Source organism: Chaetodon trifascialis, chromosome 20 (genome assembly GCF_039877785.1).
Source record: "Chaetodon trifascialis isolate fChaTrf1 chromosome 20, fChaTrf1.hap1, whole genome shotgun sequence".
NCBI classification, from domain to species: Eukaryota; Metazoa; Chordata; class Actinopteri; order Chaetodontiformes; family Chaetodontidae; genus Chaetodon; species Chaetodon trifascialis.
Window position 1 is genome coordinate 1260176 of NC_092075.1, and position 20607 is coordinate 1280782.

General features: G+C 50.4%; 1 protein-coding gene across 2 annotated transcripts in view; it reads left to right on the plus strand.

Moving 5' to 3' along the window:
- The window catches only part of grk3 (G protein-coupled receptor kinase 3), a 43470-nt gene that overhangs the window by 9759 nt on the left and 13104 nt on the right, over nucleotides 1–20607 (plus strand). For both annotated transcript variants that reach the window (XM_070988425.1, XM_070988427.1), the window contains exons 2-11: nucleotides 3223–3299; nucleotides 14752–14825; nucleotides 14982–15083; nucleotides 15935–16009; nucleotides 17239–17300; nucleotides 17409–17460; nucleotides 18449–18540; nucleotides 18637–18736; nucleotides 19049–19127; nucleotides 19703–19833. In XM_070988425.1, coding sequence (XP_070844526.1) covers nucleotides 3223–3299; nucleotides 14752–14825; nucleotides 14982–15083; nucleotides 15935–16009; nucleotides 17239–17300; nucleotides 17409–17460; nucleotides 18449–18540; nucleotides 18637–18736; nucleotides 19049–19127; nucleotides 19703–19833 — 844 coding nt within the window. The remainder of the gene's footprint in view (nucleotides 1–3222; nucleotides 3300–14751; nucleotides 14826–14981; nucleotides 15084–15934; nucleotides 16010–17238; nucleotides 17301–17408; nucleotides 17461–18448; nucleotides 18541–18636; nucleotides 18737–19048; nucleotides 19128–19702; nucleotides 19834–20607) is intronic.

Sequence of the window (20607 nt, forward strand, 5' to 3'; positions counted from 1 at the left end):
TGTAATTAGGTCAGGGTCTCCCGCCGTCAGGGTGCCGCTTCGTCATCACAGATGAAGCTGCTGGCGGTCTAACAAAGGTCACCCAGGAGGCGGCAGGAGCCGAGCGGCCCGGCGCTGGGAGAGGCCGGGCCGCTCGCTCTCGGCTGGTTGTTGTCCCGCTCGTCGTGTCGGCGAGGTAAGCGCGCTCTCGTCTGACTGTGCTACCAGCTGCTGAAGCAGATGTAATGGAGGCACAATTATGTAACTGCAGCCGAAAGGAAGGTGCAGTGCATGTTCTGATGGACCTCGTCTGCATCCGACCGTGCAGTTAGCCGTGCACACAGCGGGTGCTAGCTTAGCATACAGGCACAGGACAGACACAGACAGACACCTCAGAATATCTGTGCATTTCCTGCTGCCACCCATGACCACTGACACTCCCACTGACACTCCCAGTCCTTCCAGTGTCCCTCGATTTCCACGTGTTTCAGCTGGAAGTGTAGCTGGTCGAGAGCTCGTAGCCTCTTCTCCCTTTCTGTGTCTGCAGGGCTGCAGCTAACAGTTATGTTCATCATTGGACAATCTGCAGGTTATTTTCTCCATTAATTGTTTGGCCTGTAAAACATCGCAGCACAGGAGACTCCCCAGTGCCTCCACTCAACAGGCCGAATATTCAATATGAGAGTGAGGAAAGCAGCTCGATGCATCAGAGGCTCAGGAACGATCGGTCGTGTGACGTTTGTTTGAAAAATGAATGAAACAAGTGACTGATGAAGATGAACAGCGGGTTCAATGTTGAGTTCCTTTCTTAGAAGATCTGATGGATTAGTTTAGGATGAGAGCAGGCTGGAAGGGGTGGGACTCCTCCTGGGACACCTTATCAGTAGACTGCACATAGAGTTGTCTGTATGAGGGATGGGCTGACGTTTGTAGCCTCAGTTTGGTGTGTTTATGGCGTTACAGCGTAGTTGCAGAGCCGATGGTTGTAGCCTCCATCACCGTGACGTAGCTCTGCCAGGCTGATCTTCGCCTCGTCACTATGGCCGCTGTGGTGCTGCCACATGAAGACAGGCTCAGCACGTTTCTCCTTTTCAGTGAAATCACTGAAAATTGGTTGCCACAATATGTGGCAACCATGCAGCAACACGGCGGCTCTCAGCGGGTGGAGGGTGACGGTGTTCTGGTGAATGACTGGTTTATGTATGAATGATGCCGCATGTGAGCACGTCTGAGGCCGAATCTCTGCGCACTTTGGTGATTACTGCTTCTTCTCAGTTGTCAGTAAATACCAGCGTTTGTGCTGCGTTCAGTCACATGTTGTGCACTCTCGCGGCGGTCTCCTGGAGATAGAAAATTGCCTTGTTTATCACGTGTGCCAGCATCATTCTGTCAGTCAAACTGCACCGTCACAGCGGGGGCCTCTTTGTTTTCCGCCGGCTCCGGTCATCTGCTCCCCTGAGCTGACGATGGGCGAAGCTGCTGCTGCTAACTGAGGTTTACGTTGGTGCAAAGCCATAAAACTGTTAGTGAGAGCAACGGAAGACAAAAACCTGATTTTTCAGGGCTTGAATGATGTTCTGTGTGTGGTTTTCATGACTGGAGCCGTCACCCATAGCTGTCCATGCACTGCCTGACAGTAACAGTAAACGTCTGCTGATATCCTCAGCTAAGCTCGCCGACCACACATGATGCATCGGAAACTTTCCTCCTCGTACGTGGTTGATTTACGCCTAACAAGGCTCGACTGTTACAGTAAATATGACCAGCCGTCCTAATCTGGTGGTTTCATACAAATAATCCCGAGTCAGCTGCTGATGATTCAGCGGGGCACACAAACAGGCCTCCTCTAAAAGAGGAAGCGTTTACTTCCTAGGTTCTTGTTCCTGTCGCCGCGGCTGTCGCTGAAACGCTGCATCCACTGCTCCCCGCTCCTCCATGACACCTGCTGCACAGGCGCCAGGTGCCGCCGCATGACCAGCGAGGACTGCCGCTCTGCTGGGGTCCTCAGGGACGAGCAGGCGCTCCCAGTTTTTCACTGTGAAGTCAAGCTGTAGTTTAAATGCGTCCTGGCGCCTCGATGGTTGGAAGAAAAGATATAAGCTTTGTCTCTGAAAGGAGGAAGTGACGCTGATGTCAGCTTTGCTTTTATTTTTGTCGTTTCTGTGGAGCAACAGTCAAACTCGTCTTCTTCTTCTTCTTCTTTGCTCACTTGTAAATACTAAACTGTCCTGCATGGCTACATGAGAATTTACAGTTTCCTGCGTTTTCATAAATGCATACATTTGAGTGTTAATGAGCTTTTTTTTTTGATATTTCAAAGTACTCACAGGAGTTCTTGGTGATGACGTGTGCTTTGAGGTGTATACTGACTGTAAGTCTACAGACGCCGTCCAGCCAGTCGGCGCCTGCAGACGAGCTCAGCGCTGCGCACAGATCGACTGTGAATAATAAGCCTGCTGTCATGATGCGCTTTTTCAGCTCTTAACTGTTTTGCATGAAGTTGTTCTGAATTATTCATGCAGAGGTGTGATGAAGTCCCCGTTCACTGTCATTACACGAGAACTCAGCCAATACAGCTCCAGGTTAGTTAGTATTTATATGATGAAGTCATTAAAACCTGACCAATCAGCATCAGCGCTCTGGAGGAAATGCCTCCACAGTTTTTAACATTTTCTTTGGACTCAATTGTGGAACCAAAAGGTTCTCTGTGATTGTGTTGTTTGCCTGCTGTGGGAACAGAAAACAGCAGCGTGAGCGGCGCTATCGCAGTGTAAATACCGGAGAAATTATGGCCGAGTCACGAGGAGCCAGGAGTTCTCCTTTCACATGCTCGGTGTGAGCCTGCAGAGGAGGTGGAGGTGAAGCCCGGCCTCCTCCCTCTGCTGTACGGCGGGCGCTGCGTAGTGTTAATGGGCCTGTGGAGGGGGTGCTAATTGATTTATTCTCCCCACTCTGATTCTCATTAGCACCCGTTCCCAGGGTAGCATGCATCTCTCCAGGTTCCCCTGCAGCCTCCCCTGTGTCCCTCCTCCCTCCCTTTAGCTTGACTGTCAGGGGACAGGTGGCCGGGAGAGTCCCAAACCGAGGCGAGGATCGCAGACGGCGGGTGGAGGTGGAGGAGGGACACAGACACCTCAGAGATTAGCTTAGCTTACTGTTACCTCTGGCTGAGTGAACTGATGATGATGATGGTGTGTATTAATACTCTTCTCCTGTCCCCCCCCCACCTCCTTGTGTTCACAGTATTCGCAGCGTGATGCAGAAGTACCTCGAGGAGAGAGATGAACTGACGTTTGACAAAATTTTCAACCAGAAAATTGGTAAGTCTCAGTGTTTTTAATTGCATCAGGGATAACATCCACTGGAAGATGACACGTTGCGGTCGTCGTAATAGAATCAGCAGAAGAAGAATCAGCATTTCTCTTCAGGAGGGAAGAGACGAGTCACACAATTAAATAAGCTCCTGTCAGAGTCTGCTTTATTCCAGCGTGATCACATTCATACAGCCGTCACACACGACTGTGAGCCGCCGAGGACGTCCTCTCACTTTAAACTGAAAGTAATGAGAACAGATCTTAGCTCAGGGCTCGCTGGCTAGCTGCTAACCACGTTTGGCCTTAATGGGCTGATGGAGTCCGCTGAGGGAAACCCCACCCACTGATGGAGGCTGAGAGATGTGATGAAAGTGTAGCCTGATCCAAAGTGGCTTTAACGGCGGATACAGTTCAATACAACAACATGTTGGTGTACTGAAACATGAACTTGTCAGAGCTCACCGGTGGTCAAACCACCGAATGAAGACGCTGATTTCATGTCAGACTCCCTCAAACTGCTCCTGTAAACTCTGCAGGCCTGCAGGACTTTATTTTCCACTTCTCCCTGAGCTGATTTCTGATGGTTAGTGTGAGCAGGCTTTAGGTAGACATCGCCCTGACCAACATTTCAGTCAGTCTGTGGAACCTTTCTCTCGTCCTGATGTCACAGTACAGTAAGCATTAGCAGTCACATTACCCCCGTATCGCCGCTTTCGGCCACAGTGGCTGCTGTTTCACAAGCTTACTGCTACTCTGAGCTCTGCACTGGTACTCTGAGCTCTGTACTGGTACTCTGAGCTCTGTACTGGTACTCTGAGCTCTGTACTGGTACTCTGAGCTCTGTACTGGTACTCTGAGCTCTGTACTAGTACACTGAGCTCTGCACTGGTACAGTTCTGGTTATGTCTCGATGCTCTCTTCCATTCTCGCTCTTTTAGCCATGCTAGCATTCAGGCTGTAGCGATGGCAGTGTCGATCTGTTGGCAGGTCTTTATGTTTTGTCACCTGACACCACCATCATGGAAGCACAATACTTTGTTTTATGACCAAATACCTGGAAACTGAATCACCAGTAAGCCCATCAGCACCAGTTGTACTTTTTTGTCGTTGATCAGCAAATATTAGCGCGCTAACATGCAAAACTAAGATGAACACGGTAAACATTATGCAGTCCCTGTTAACACATGCATGTTGACATTAGCCTAGCACACAGCTTGGAGCGCTGCTGTGAGTCCAGGCTCACAGCGTGACTGTAGACTTTAAGACTCGTTTTATCAGCAGTGTGCAAAACATCCAGGCTTCTCCTTTTGAGCTGACACTGACTTTTGCTTCTACCTGTTCACATCATTTATCAGCTGGATGAAAAACGTTAGTGCCGCACAAGCTGCTGACCAGAAGGCCGAAGTGAAGCCTGCTGGTTGTCTGCTGAATGTGTTCTGCTGTCAGCTCACGGTTCTGAAAGAGCTCACGTGTCAGTTCAGTCTTGGTTAAATTTTAGTTGTTTTTAGCTTCTTAAAAATGCTGTTTTCATTAGTGTGGTGTAGCTGCGAGGTGGCGCTGGCTGTGCAGGTCTACATCCACCACAGCGGCTGCTCGTGGCTGGAGGTGGTGCTGTTACTGACAGCTGGGCTTCTTCCATCACTGCTTGTCCTGACATTCATCCCCATGAGGCTGACTGGACAGCGGCCACAAACTCATCGCCGCCACCACATATTTACAGCGTTCTGCTGAAGATAAACTCCTTGATTGTTTCCCTGACGAAGTGGTTTCAGTGTGTGCTGCTCCGCCGCAGACACCTGCTGAGCGAAAGCCTTTTCTTATTGTCCTGAAGCACCGAGTGTTCCACATCAGAATAACGTCAGATGCTTTTTAATCTCCTGCTCTCATACGTGCGTGCCGGCCATCGCAGCGCAGCACAGCGATTGGTCGGCTCGGTTTGTGTTTGCTGTCGCTCTCGTGCAGCGGCTCGATGCGGAGCGTCACGTCTCCCGCTTCCCCCCGCCCTCCGGCTGGCAGCGGCGCCTCCGTGCCGCCTCCTCTGAGGATTTCCACTGCGAGCAGACGGGCTGCGTGCCAGGACTGTGGCGCACCGGGGGACCACAGCCGCCCTGCAGGCTTCTGCTGGCTTTACTTACCGTTCTGGGTCTCAGCCCCCCGTGAGAACAGGCTGCGTTAATTCTGTCTGCCTGCTCCTCTTCGTCTTCAGTCTCTGTCTGTCCGCCTCTTTATTTCTCTCTCATGTTCGGTATCATCACCTCGCACTCCAAACTGGCGTCGCTTATTAGACACCCGTTTGAAACCCATGACGTTCACCCGTCCAGTAATATTCCAGCTCTTCCCAGGTGATGTTTCTCTGAACAGAATGACAGGTGCTCTCGCTCTGCTGGAATTTAGACGACCACAAACAACAAACACTTCCTGGTCCAGCTCTGAGGATTGCTGTTTTATGTGGCTGTAAACTGGATCTGTTTGGGTTTTGGACGGCAGCCTGGACAAAGCAAGCAATCTGATAATGTCACCTTGCCCTCTGGGGAGCCGTGAATGTCATTTTTCACTATTCTCTGACATTTAATAGACCAAACAATTCATTAATTGAAAAAAAGATTCAAATTAAAGTGGGGGGGGGTTACAATGTGTTTACTGTGACCCTGCTCTGCTCACATGTCTCTGCTCATCACACTGTCTGTCTTAGCGTCTCCTTTGAGACAGAAGCCGTCCCCTGGCTGCCGTCAGTCGTTGGTCCAGCTCTCTTAGTTAGCCTCGTTAGCTGGTCACTCTGGGATGTTTACCTTCCAGGTAATGAACAGGAAGCCGTCCCTGCTTCGCTCTGTGAGATGATCATTGGGCTCTGCTGATCTTAAACGGAGCCTTTGAACAGTCAGAGCTGTAGATTTTGTGTCACGTCAGCGTTTCCTCTGGTTTCACTCCTGTTTTCGGCTGGCACACTGTCATTGGATGCTCGGTCTCAGCAGTGGCAGGTGGAGGGCTGGCGCTGGCTGGTCACACATCACCATGCTCTCCACTGCGTGCTGTCTGCATTTGAATGGCAAATGTGTGGCTTTGCAAAGCAACATGTGAGCGTAGGCTGTGTCCAGGTAGCGGTTTCAGTCATGACAACAGCGGCGACAAACACAAAGCTGTTGCTTCACAGTCCAACGAGTGGAAGAGTGAGAGTTTGTTGCTGATGCTGGTTTATTCACTCTGTATCTGAATGCATCCTGTTGGGGTGGATTCAGGGTTAAAGACAGAAACGTAGATCTGGGCTTTTTCAATGATTTGTGCCGTTTCATTTGCATAACATTTCCAAAGTACGAGGCGTCCTGTCACAGCAGGACACAGAGGCTCATTCAGGCTTTAATAATCAGCCCGTCTCTATTATTCTTCCCTTTCAGCTCATGTAAAATGCTGCAGCCGTGGTTTGGAAAGACCTCAGCACACCTGTCTTATTGGACGGACACGGGCTGCCGTTGTCTGCTCGAATGGATTTTTAAAGTCCTTTTATTTTACACACACTCCTGGATCTCCAGCTTCATGAAGAGTTCAGAAATGTCTGATCTGCACGTGATTGGCGGTTTGTTCCCCGTCGTGGACTTGCCTGCGTGTCTCTGTTGTCCTGCTCATAATGTGTCCTTTCCAGTCGACTTGCAGGGTTTTAGCTTCGTCGTTGGACGTAGGTTTTCATGAACGGTTGCAGAAGCTGAGCCTTGAGCTCATCGAGCCTTGTTGACTGTCATGACAACCAAGGTCGGGACGGAGATGCTGCAGTGCTGCTGGAATGTTTGTCCTGAAGGGGAGACGCGGCGTGAGCCAATCAGATTTTAATTTACAGAGTGTTTGTGCAGCCGTGAAACGTCCCTTTTAAAGACCGACAAGGGGGTGAATTGGATTGAATGGGACGAGTTCGTGCATCACGAGTCAAACCTGAAGACAGTTTTACAGCTAATACATTTTAAAAACCCTTCTGGACAGCGTCTCTCAGTCTTTGGCAGTCCACGAACTCTGCTGTCCTAAAGGTTTGAGAGCCGCTGGCCTATTTTTAGGCCTTGTCTTGAAGCTGAAGAAGCGCGTTGAGGAGACCCACCTGGCCTCTCATCAGCTGGACCGTCAGTCCTCTGCGAGCGCTGAGCGCGAGGAGATGGCGTCCGTGGAGTCCACGGGCCAGACGAATCAGGGTCAGGCAGGATGACCATTATGTAATGGACATTTTGTACGCTCTAAATATAGCAGGCATACTGGCCACTGCTTCACCTTGAATCATTTTTTAAATATGTGTGTAGTTTTCCACAATAAGTACTGCAATCACAGCTGTGTGTGTGTACTAATACTCTGTTTTCACATGCACGCTTCGTGTCTGACGTGATGTGTCACATTAAGAGGTCAGAGAGACTTCACTTTCTGTATGTATATGGCCATGAAAGACGCTCAGTCCTCATTGGCTGGAAGGTGAGCATCATGTCACACGGCTCTGATGTCGTGGCTGCTGCTTTAAAGCTGCGTTTTTCAGTGTTTTTTTACCAGCAGTTTATGAGATGAGTGAAAAGGCGTCGTCATGGTGATCAGCCTTCGGATAAACGTCACGTCTGCTCAGCCTCCTCTGCTCTGCTGAGCGGTTCAGCGTCTTTCAGCCTTTGTTTCGGTCAAACGAAGCGACGGTGGAGATGAAACCGCTGTGTGGCCGGACGGACTGAGGACGCCACCGCCGTGCTCGACTCAGTAATTGGATGTCATAATTCCATTTTGTCTTCTCAGCCTGTGGCTCAGCGCGGTACATCTTTTTCAGCTCTGATTTAGAGCAGCGGTCCTCATTTTGAACACCTTACTACACACTTTGTACACCTGTGCACACAGGCGTACTTCTCATGGTAGTACTTGTACTCTGCTTTGCACCGCGCGCTCCTCGTAGTACCGCTGTGTCACGTTTCTCCACGGGGGTAAACAAAATGCAAACACATCTGCTTTTGTCATGACTCATGTTGATTTAATACATGGCTCGTGTGCGTGAGGAGCATGAAGATGTGGAAATCTGGAGCCTTTAATGTTTCCAGCAGCATCAAGGTCGACATGAAGTGCACATTTTTGATTGATATGTGAATCAGACTCCAGATCAGCGGAACACAGGCTGCGCATTCAGGATCTTCCTGCTTTGTGCACTTATTGTCTGTCGGTGCTGTGTCAATAAAGTTGAGTCAAACCTTTTCCAGCAGGTCAGATGGAGTCACAGCGTTGAAGTGTCATTGATGAGCAGGGCTCGCTCGTGGACGAGACCCCCCCTCGTGACAGCAGTGAAACATGAAGCTGACGGAGGCTTTGACTCCAGATGCAGAGAGCTGATTGGAGGAGAGTTGGATGAGGATTGCATCACCTCCTCCTCTGTGCCGCTCTGCTCCTCCTCTGTTCTCGAGCGTCGGCCATTTCTTCTTCTTCTCCTTCTTCTTCTTCTTCCTCTTCTTCTTCTTTCTCTCCTGATGTCCACCCTCTCCCCCTCTCTCTCGTCTTCCCCCTTCTCTCTCCTCTCGCTCTCGCCTTGGCGTTCTTCCTCTCCATCTGTCAGACTTCTGGAATGGATGATGGAGAGTCGTGCGTTGCCTAGCAACTGCGGTTGCCATGGGAACATGACCAGAACTGCCGCATTTGCTTGTGGATGGGGAGAAATGAAATTGATTAAAGGAGGAATGAAACAGGTGATGAGAATCAGAGGGAGGAAACGGAGAGGACGGCGTTAAAAGGAGAGCCGTCTCTTTTTCCCAGAATGCACCATTTCTCTGAGAGGCCAGGATGTTTATGTCAACAGACTGTCCGCGTCTGTCCTTTATTCATCCATCATGATTCACACTGTCCTGTCCAAAGAGTCTGATTTCACATCACAGTACCTGCACTGTGTACAAGTACTGCAGTTTTTAGATTTTGTCAGGTTTTTCTACTGTGCTCTCAAAGTGAAAACCAGACACTCCCCTCCCCTAACCTTTGATCACAACAATAATCCCAAACTTTATTCATACAGCACATTTCAAACAGACAAAGACAGAGCTGTTACTTTGCTCTCTGGGGGGACAGAGGACACCTGCAGTTTGACATATTTCACTGAAGACAACCACAGACTGCAGCCTGAAGAATAACCATTACTAAACCATGACTAAAGCGAAGTGTGTTTCCTGGGCGCCTGCGATGTGCGGTCACAGGTGTTCATGTTTTTTTGTCCACCCTCTGTATGCGCCCCGCGCTCGGGCGTTAACCCACAAACAGGAAAGAAACGCAGCAGTGAAGCACGAGCTCGGCAGCCTGCTGCAGCGCTCCTGAGCTTTCGCTCCAATCACATGATCTTCCTCAGCAGAAGCAGTTTGTCGGCAGCGTTTTCAACCATCTTTTCTTGCCTTTGAGTCGCTCTGCCTCCACCTGGCCTCCCTGACGTCCTCTGACTCTGCAGATCTTTGTCCCCTCAGAGGTTTAAAATGTCCAGACGTCCACTAAACATTAATGCATTTCACTACCAACTGTTGCTGTTTTCATTGCTGTTGTGGTCGTTCTGTTACCCATCATGCCTCTGGCAGCGTACCTCATGTCGGCGTGGCGTGGCGTGGCGTGGCGTGGCGTGGCGTGGCGTGGCGTGGCGTGGCGTGGCGTGGCGTGGCGTGGAGCGCCGCCTCACTTTCCGCTCTCCACACACGACAGAGACAGATGTCGGCTTTTTGCTTTGTTGCCCACTTTCCATTTTTCCTCTGACCCTTTCTGTGACCCCCCCAGACTTTTGGCAGAGTGTGTGTGTGTGTGTGTGTGTGTGTGTGTGTGTGTGTGTGTGTGTGTGTGTGTGTGTGTGTGTGTGTGTGTGTGTGTGTGTGTGTGTGTGTGTGTGTGTGTGTCCTCTTTGAATTCACCATGTGTCTCTCAGACAGGCTTTCTGCTCGTCTTTGTCCTTACTTTCGTTCGTTTTTGTCTTCATCTTTAAAGGCGTCTCCATCAGCTTCCTCCCTCTGCACTGATTGGTAGGAATGGTCCCAAATATTACCTGAGATGCAGCCAGCTTGGCTGTGATTGGCCGCGCAGGTGGACGTGAAGAAGCGCGCTGAATGGCCCGCAGGCGCTCTCCATATGCTCGTGTGGTTCGTGGTCGTGTCCCGTGTGTCCAGTTGGACGTTAACCCGTGTGTATAAACCACAGTGCCCCCCTGCATGTCCAGGTTGAGGACGTGAGGACATCTCGCCTCTCACCTGGTTTATCATGAACTGAAGGTGTTCATAACGTGATCTGAGTGAAACACTTCATTAAGTGCAGCGTGTTAAATGTCAACAGCTGCATATTCAGCGGCTTCATCAGCAGTCAGAGCCGCTCCAGGACAGACAGGAGACGTCTGCTCCGTCACGTGTTTTAAGTATGTCAGTCCTCTGATGTCGGTGTCAGAGGAGGGACCATGAACGCCTCTCACCTGCCCAGGTCAACAGCCTTCACTGCGCTTTGTGTGGCTTCCTTTTGTAAACTGATCACATGGTCTCATAATGAGACAGGAAGTGTCTTTGGCTGACACGCTTCACGCCAGCGTCATGTGACATTTGTGAATGAGAATCCAGGACCTGCTGAGTCTTTGGTCCTGCAGCTCTGAGCTCAGGTTCAGGCCCCGCTGACGCCGTTTATTCATTCTCATACAAAGATCCAGTTTTTCTGCCTTCAGCAGGCGGTGCGACCTCAGAGGATGACATCCAGCGAGACGAGCTCCAGCCTGCATGTGAGCCTTGTCGAGCTGAAGTGATCGATTGATTAGTCAAAAATTACTCAGCAGCTGTTATCACTGTCAACTGGACGTCTCTGCTTTTTGGACTGATGCTTGGACGAGTGAAGACATTTGATAATGTCACCTGGTGCTCGGTGGAAATGCGACAATACTTTCTGACATTTTTAGATTCAACAATTAGCCCGTTCATTGAAAGAACAGCCTGCAGATCAATCAATAATAAAGGTTAGCGCTGCCCTGGGAGGGCTGCTCAGATCTGTCCTTTCCACACTCGAACTCCAGCCGTGTTCGTTCAGTTTTATCCGTCCACCGCGCCATGAGACAAAACGTGCTTCAGTTATAAAACAGAAACTTCAGAATGGAAACACACTGAGCCTAAACTGGGTCATGGCGGCCTGCACCTCCACACCGCCTACACTTTAATGTCGACGTGTTTATGGCACCGTGTCGTCGAATCAGAAACCAGTTTATGAAATCACGAACGGCGTCTTTGAGCTGATGGTGGCAGCTTCAGTCTGCACTCGCGCCATCAAACAGGACTGGAGAATACTTAACATTGTTTGCTTATCCTGGTGTAGTACTGAATGAATATGTGCCACATTGTGCAGCTCACGCACGCACGCACACACACACACGCACGCACGCACACACACACTCTGCCTGCTGGTGCTGGCTCTCTTCCACCAGTAAAGGTCAGTGTATGTATAATGCAGCACAGCCGTCCCGTCTCACATGACCCTTCAGCACAAACTTTTTTCCTTTTCATAAATGAGTCAAATCGTACTTTTTTCAACACTCGCTCACCTGAAAGTGAGCAGCAGCCTGTTTGTTTCCTGCTGTTCACACATCACATCGGCGAGGGGAAGCCTGAACACGTCAGCTGGAGGTCAGAGGTGGACGACTGAACGAACTGAAGGAAAGCTCGGACTCCACTCCATGTTTATGTGAGATAATGACGGCGTGAGAGGAACGCAGGTGAAAACAGCCTGACGAGAAGCAGCAAAGTGAGGAGAAAAACCAGAAAAATATCAATATTATAGGATTTATTTTACACATGAAGCACCGCCCAGGAAGTGTAGTTTGATTGACAGATCTGATGGACAGTGAGACAAGTTTGTCGTCACGATGGATCAGTTTGTCCTCCGTCCTGATGATGGCCACACAAACAGTAGAAATATGTGACGCAAAATCTTCTCCGCCACATTGAGCGACAGACAGGTCTGAGCTGATCAACCAATCCCAGGCTCCGATTCCTCGGCTCCACCTGCTCCTCCTGATGCGTGCAGGTGATGGACGACAGAGGCGGAACAAGGCGGCTCAGTATTTTTAGACGGTTCAGGTGATCTCACTAATGAGACGAAGCTCAGAGGAACTGTGTGTGTGTGTCCGTGTGTGTCCGTGTGTGTGTGTTCTCTGGAAGAGGCCATTTGTTGAATTAGCTGGGCAGTGTTGAAGTGTTCAGCGATTAAGGTTAATCCTTGACTCTTGGTGATGTAAGAACTGTCGTTTTCCCCGCTGTCCCTCTCTCTTAATACCTCCCTCACACGTTCAGTCCTCGCCGCCGAAAACCTGTGTGTGTGTGTGTGTGTGTGCGTGTGCATGTGCGTGCATGCGTGTGTGTGTCAGTTGCACCCTCTCTGCAAACAAGGATGCCCTGTGCAGTGGGCTGTGTACACACACGGTGTGTGGATGCATGTGAGCGTTTGTTTGTGAGCCTCAGTGTCAGCGCAGAGCGAAGGGGAAATGATGCATCACGTCTGCAGGAGAGATAAAGCAGAGGGGGAAGAAGTGAGAATGGATGATAGTCGGCACGAGGCCCCAAACAAACGGCCTCTGCCGCGAGCTCGCCTTAAACCGAATCACCGAGGCCACGGGGACACAAACAAAAGGCACTTTTCAGCAGCCGAGAAGCTCGTTTTGAGTTTCTGTGGCTGATTTCTGAAACGATCCACAGATCGTCAGACAGGAGCAAGACTTTAATACAGACTGGTTCAGACAGAGAGGCTTCATTTCTGGTTTCCTGATGCACCTCAGCCCCTCCTCCACGTGTACCTGTGGATTAATGCACGCACACACTAACGTCAGTATCACTGCTTTCCTCAGCAGCTGATTGTTTGTAACCTTTATCATCAAATGTTCGTATGAAATGTCTTAAAGCGGCATTTTAATCCGACCAACACTGTGAAACCTCAGGATATTCACTTCATGCCACATAGATTAAAAAACACACAGCTAAACTTAAAATTTAGGAGCTGGAACGATGAATTTCTGCCATTTTTGGCCTTGTGATTAATTAATTATCAGAGCAGCTGCAGGTTGTTTTTGTGTTGATTGAATGTTTTCATAGATGTCCAAAAAGTCAAGATTTCATGCTTTTCTTAATTTTTATGAAGCATCTTTTCAGTCATGTGGTTTATTTGTGCCACACTTTCTTCTGACGCCCTCCACCACCTTGTTGTCCGGCAGCCCATCATGCCGCTCTCACACGGCGATGTCTCACGGGTCAGGTGGGACGGTTTGACCTATTGGACTCGCCGTCTTTGTCGAGAACGGGATCTCGTTAGCCGTCTATTTTTGGTAATACCTGATGCTAATCAGGTAAAGCCACAGAGAGGACGCATGCAAACACTCTCCGAGTGCGGCTGTGTCTCAACAACAGCACTCGTCCCCGTGTCTCCTCCGTCCTCTGGATGCTCTGTACGTTGCAGACATCAGGGGATCACCGTAACTCACCGGCCCGGCCCCCCGGCGAGCACCACCGCCTACTGTACATCTCCTCTGAGTCTCCATGCCATCATGCACACACAGCCCGTAGCCACGGAGGCAGTTACCATGGCAACAGCGCCTCATCTCTGCGAGCAAACGTTTTTATTTCCCCCACCCCTCGTCTTCCACAGATGATGCTTACTGAGCGCAGATTTGACTGCACGTGATGAGATTATTATCCATTGTCTGCACGTTTGAGAGCGTCATTTCAGCCAGTAACGCCTGCTGCATCTCTGTAATTATGACCTGTGTGTGTGTGCGCGCGTGCGTGCATGTGTGTGTGTGTGTGTGTGTGTGTGTGTGTGTGTCTGTGTGTGTGTGTGTGTATGCGTGTGTGTGCGTGTGTGTGTGTGTGTGTGGGCTGGAGGGAAGGCTCAGAATCAGCCCTAATAACAACAAGACAACCTCAATCCATTATGGCCGCCGGTGTTAGCATGCTAATGTTGGCGTAGCGGCACTAGAAGCGAGCGCAGCCGAGGCCGATGGAGGGCCGTCAGTTTTTAGGGTGTTTCTGGTCACAAACAGAGGATTTCCAGTTTAACCTGATGGTGATGAAATGGCTCAGCGTCTGCCTCGTGTTTGTCCTCACAGCTTTCGATGGTCGAATGTGTCACTGACAGAAAACAAACATCAGCAAACTCACCGTTTTGTTCTCTGACGCTCGCTGCCAAGGAAACTTCAGAGAAAAAACCAAAATGTTTTCCAAAGATTTAATGCTTTTTTTTTCTGCTGCTCGTTTGCCGTGAGAGGTGCATTCTGGGAGAAAAGCAGCAAAGTCTGAAGGCTGACTATTTGTTTTGTTTTGTCGCACTGAGAGTCCGAGTGCGGTCACACCTGCATTTTGTGCCACTTCCTGTATTACCTGTGTACTGTCACGTGTTCGTCCAGGTGTGTTCGTTCGGCCTGGACCGTCAGGCGTGACATCAGCGGTTGTTTGTCCTCACGGTTCATCCTCTGTGTGTCCGACAGGCTTCCTGCTGTTCAAGGACTTCTGCATGAATGAGATCGACGAGGCCGTGCCGCAGCTCAAGTTCTACGAAGAAGTAAGTCCACGGCGTCCCGTGTGAGCGGAATTAGACGGCCTCATGGGGCGGATGAGAGATTAGGCCTGTAATCCTGCTCATTCAGATTTAGCCCTCCCAAGAAGCGCTTTGCTTGTTTTGCCGTGGCGCTGAGATGACCTCGTGTGTCTGTTTCAGATTAAGGACTACGAGAAGCTGGACTCCGAGGAGGAGAGGTTGAGCCGCAGCCGGCAGATTTACGACGGCTACATCATGAAGGAGCTCCTGTCCTGTTCACATGTGAGGGCGCCGTCACATCACGCGGCGCCGCCAAGGCGCTCGCAGTCAAGCACCTACAGACACGCAGAGGTGGCCTCTGGTTGGACGAGGAGTCTGGCTGCTGTAACGTTGCGGCCCCAGACACCCGCCGCCAAACGGGTCACAAGAGAGAAAAAGATGTGATGTATTTGGACAGTTTTCCATCCGCAGGCCTTTAAAAACTGAGCTGCAGCTCAGCGTCTGTCCATCCCTCTTTTCTGCCCAGTGTTTCCTGATCGATCATCAGGTGAAGGTGTTCTATAGCATGTCAGCAAGTCGCTCATCAGGAGCCAAGTATCAGGAGCTTTGTGGCTCTTTCTGTAGCTCCGTCATGGTCGAGTAAAGCTGTGAGGAATGTTTACGTAACGCACGCCTCGGTTTGTCTGAGCGTCTCTGAAACAGACGACTGAATCGATCTGATCTCTGATCAGCAGACGCTTCAGCTCTGCGTCCATGAACACTTCAGACTGAGACCAGAGTCAGTGACCTGAGCGTACACGTGATCTATCCATCCAAAAGAGTGTGTTTCATATCAAGATACACACGTATCAGAGCACAGAGGGATGATGGGAAACCAAACAGCACTCAGTGCAGCTTTAATCCTCCTGCGAGGCAACAGTTTGGGATGTAAAACAAAGTTGGTGCTGAGCGCCATCTGAAGGGAGGAAGTTAATAAACCGCCGCCCACACACGCGGGGATATTAGCCTCGGCGTTGGTGGCGCTCTCGCGGCTCCTAACGTTCCCGGTCATGTTCCACTCGGGATGCAGAGCTGAGTTTACTGGTAACGCTGCACCTCTTAATGACCTCCTTTATTTCCTCCTCCTGTCTCAGCCTTTCTCGAAGAAAGCCGTGGACCACGTGCAGAGCCACTTAGTCAAGAAGCAGGTTCCCCCGACTCTCTTCCAGGTAAAACACCTTTCTGTCTTCTTCTGTGGTTTTTCTGCTTCTGCAGCAGGAAATACAGAAAATGTGAATGTTTGTCCTCACTAAGTGATGAAGAGCAGCCAGACTGAGATCTGTGAGCTGGTCAGCAGCCACAGTAATTCATGAAACGATCTCCTTTATTTTTGTACTTCACACCTTTGACACGTTTGAAGGTGTGAATCCTCAAAATGGCTGCAGACGGTTCGTGCCGTGGCCGGGCGGTACGGCAGCGGCTTTGATCACAGTCATTTTCATATGTGGAAGCTGAAATGTGACCAAGAATTGTTCCAGCGAGAGGAAATCCGTTCAGAAAAACGAACAAGACGAAGATAAATGAACGTTTTCTGTTGAGTCAGGAGTCCCTCAGCGTGAGAGGAGAAGCTCAGAAGTGAGTTTGATCTGATCGCTCGTCTTCTGGCGTCATGGCGAACGAGGCGCCTACCAGCCTGATTTTCAGCAGTCTCCTCTGCTTTGTGGCGAGGCGATGCTGAAATGTGACCGCGGCGCTGATGTCAGGTTTAAGGTGGCGCCGACGCCTCAGAAGAAGCCGTCATCTCTCCCGTCCATCAGTCCGACTTGTGTTCAGCAGACTCAGCCAGCGCTGCTCCGCTCGACGATTGGCTAAGAATAGCTTTGTTCCTGTGATGCTATTGGTCGTCAGTATGTCAACAGCTTATGAAAGTTTCTTGTTTCCTTATCAAGGAAATGTCTCTGAAGGGTTTGTTCAGCCTCCGCCCAGCCCTGCTGTCCGTTCATCAGCGTTATTTTCATCTCCAGATTCTCAGATTCAGACTTTATTAATGAAAAGTTCAGTTTGGAAAAAGCATCCAAGAAAACATAAACACAGAAGAGAGAACAGTTGATTTCTCTCATCTCTCTTAATCTAATCGGCAATTTCCTCTGTCAGACGACAGCACGGCTCTATTCTGGATAGAAAATTATCCCCAGTGACTTAATTTTCCCTCAAACATATTACATCAACCTGTCAGTATTTCCTGTCTGTGTTGTGAGGCCTCAGTGTTCCTCCAGCGTCGCAGCACAGACGCTTTAATGGGCCGAACCCCAGCAAAGCTCAGCGTCACACACAGAGCGTGACGGCGGCGCCGGTCAGTCGTCAGACGATGCGTTCACGAACATTTGCAAAGAATGTTTATCACGTAGTTACTGAGAACGTTTGTCTGAGCTGCTGTTAATGTGTCTGCCTCCTGCAGCCATACATAGTGGAGATCTGTGACAGCCTGAGAGGGAAGATCTTCCAGAAGTTCATCGAGAGGTGAGGCGGGGGGTGGAGGTGGGGGTGGAGGTGGAGGTGGGGGCACTGGATGGAGGAGTTTCACAGCAGACAGTAAATTCACATTTCGTTGTCTCTTTTTTCCTGCAGTGATAAATTTACTCGTTTTTGCCAGTGGAAGAACGTGGAGCTCAACATCCACGTGAGTGCAAGCTTTGAAGGCTCTTACACACCTGCAGGTCGTCCTGATTGGTCCACATCAGAGGTTTTCACATCACCGCAGCTGTTAGCGGACCGTCACTGGACTCCTCTGACGAGTCTATGAGTGTCTTCTTCTGTGGTTTCCAACACATTCAGTGGGAATAATCAAAGCTCAGCGTGTCAGTGACTCTGGACCTGAGGCTTGTGTGTCTGTGTGCATGTGTGTGTGTGTGTGTGTGTGTCTGTGTCTGTGTGCGTGCATGTATGTGTGTGTGTGTGTGTGTGTCTGTGTGCGTGCGTGTGTGTCTGTGTGCGTGCGTGCGTGTGTGTGTGTGTCTGTGTGCGTGCGTGTGTGTGTGTCTGTGTGTGTGTGTGTGTGTGTGTCTGTGTGTGTTCAGACTGGACGGACCTGTGACTTGTTGAAGGAGCGTGGTATTGACGCACATTTCAGCGGTCTTGTTAAGGTGTGTGACTTGGCTCAGTGCGCTCTGTGTGGATGGGAGGTGGGCCGGCCGGCGTGCCGCTGGCCTCGGAGCAGCTGTGTGCACCTGTGGCTTCCCCCTCGCTGTGTCTTCGCCTCGTGTCTGTCCCTCCACGTCCTCCCCTCGGCTGTCACCTCTGGTCCAGACCAGAAGGAGGAAACACGAGCTGCTGCCGTTTAGTTCCAGTCCATTTCATGTTCACACAGACTTATCACAAATTAACCACGAGGTGTAAACATCACGTCCTGAGGACTGACAGGTGGCTCGTTTATTGGACAGCATCAGTGATGACTCGTTCTGCATCATCAGCATCAAAATCAAAACAAAGTGTCACACAGCGCCGCGCTGCACCTGCGCGATGGGTGGAGGCATCAGACGAGGCGTGTTGGCGTTAGACCTGCTGAAAGCCTTTTTCCCTCATGACATCAGCAACAGTCAGACTGAACACGAGCAGCCATGATTCTCCCTCTTTTCTGTTTAAGTCTTTGTTCCTCTGTGCGTCCTCAGCTGACCATGAACGACTTCAGTGTGCATCGCATCATCGGCAGGGGCGGCTTCGGCGAGGTGTACGGCTGCAGGAAGGCCGACACGGGGAAGATGTAAGGACGCCACAGAGAACAGTGGGAGCTTTATAGGACGCAGTCAGGCTGCAAGCGCCGGCGTCTAATCTGTGCTGTTTGTTGTTTGAATGGAAGGTACGCCATGAAGTGTCTGGACAAGAAGAGGATCAAGATGAAGCAGGGGGAGACTCTGGCTCTCAATGAAAGAATCATGCTGTCATTAGTCAGCACAGGGGTGAGTTAAGCTCCACTTAAAGTTAAACCTGAATACTGATTCAAACTAATAAAGTCACAGAATCAGAGATCGGTGTTTCACTGCACACACAGTACTTTTACTGCATGAAGCTGACAGTACTTCAGTGGGATTTTGAGTGTAGGATTTGTACTTGTAATGAGGTTTGTACACTGTTTTCTTGTTCAGTCCAGAATCTTCTGTTTTCTGCGCTCAGCTGTTGCATTAACGTGTCTTTAAATGTGACGCCGTCGTCCAGCTGCTGCAGAGGGACGCTTCTGATCTGGTGTTAAACTCTCTGACCCCCCCCTGTAGGACTGCCCGTTCATCGTGTGCATGACGTACGCCTTCCACACCCCCGACAAGCTCTGCTTCATCCTGGACCTCATGAACGGTAGGCTGACCTCCACCTCGCCTGCACAGATTACCTCCCGTCATTCACAGATTGGATCACTCGCCGCGGCGCCGGCTGCTCAGGTCATTCCTCCAGCGGAGAATTAACAGTTGATGGGATTTTGACCTGGCTGGTGACGCCTCCCGCCGCCGCGACCCGCCCGCATTAGCCCTCCTGACATCCAATTTCAGCCCCCTCTTAACGCTCCTCACACCTCAGCACGAGTATTTCCTCTTCGGGGCCAGTTTCCGAGCTTCATCAGCGTTTCCAGCCGGTCTCACAATCAAAGCCTGAGTCACCTTTTAAAGTCAGCGCGGCACACAGTCATCATCACACAGCGTGCAGCGTGAGGCCGAGCGCCGCTGCAGCTTCAGCCGAGCTATTAATACAAGCAGTCAATAGTTGAGACAGAGACGGCAGGGGTGGAGGACGGAGTCAGAGACGCCTCCGTCCATTCTCATTCTCTCCACAACTTATTACCACAACTTATTGATGGATATTGATTAAAGCATGAGGTACAATGAGGTCATACTGACACTGTGTGTGTGCGTGCGTGCGTGTGTGTGTGTTTTCAGGGGGTGACCTGCACTACCACCTGTCTCAGCACGGCGTGTTCAGCGAGAAAGAAATGCGCTTCTACGCCGCTGAAATCATCCTGGGTCTGGAGCACATGCACAACCGCTTCGTCGTCTACCGAGACCTCAAGGTAGACTCTCTGATCCCACAGGGACCTCTGACACAGCCCTGAAACATTCGAAGACCACGTCTGGTTCTTCATCAAATCCCACGAAAAGCCCAAAACGGGCAGTGAATGCTAACCGCTAACAGCTAACTGCTCACGGGCTGATGGATGTTCTTCCTCCTCCTCTCGATGAAACCTTCAGGGAGCAGCTGAAGCTTCTCAAAAATGTATTTGTCAGCTGTTTGTAAAGATTTGTGTTTTCAGGAGGAACCAAAGGGCTGAGAGCTGCAAACAGGAAGGATTACCAGAGGATTAACACTGAAACTTAGCGATCAGTTGCAGCTTTCGTTGCTTTCTAAGGTGGTTGAGTGTTTTCTGTGCTCGGGGCAGAAACAGGAGTGATGTGTGACAGAGCTGAAGGCTGAACGCTGCTCGTCTGTGCTTCAGCCTCTGAAGCAGCAGCACACCTCCACAGATGCCGTCTCACAGCCTCAGATCAGTATCAGCGTGTTTTCAGCCGTCCTCTGTTTTCCCTCCGATTCCCCTGTTTGGACTGGTTGCCATAATAACAGATATATTTTGCTGGAAGTCAGGGAGCAGTTTTAGGGCTTCAATAAACAGTGCAGGACGATGCAGATAATACTTTTCAGCTGAGTGTCGGGGGGGGGGGGGGGGGGGGGCGAGGGAGTCGCAGTTTTGCCAAACAGCGGAGGAAAACCAGGACAGGAGGTTTTCTTTTATTGTCCGCGCTGAATTTTCTGCTCCTCAGCGGAAATTGTAAGTGAGGCCGTGAATTAG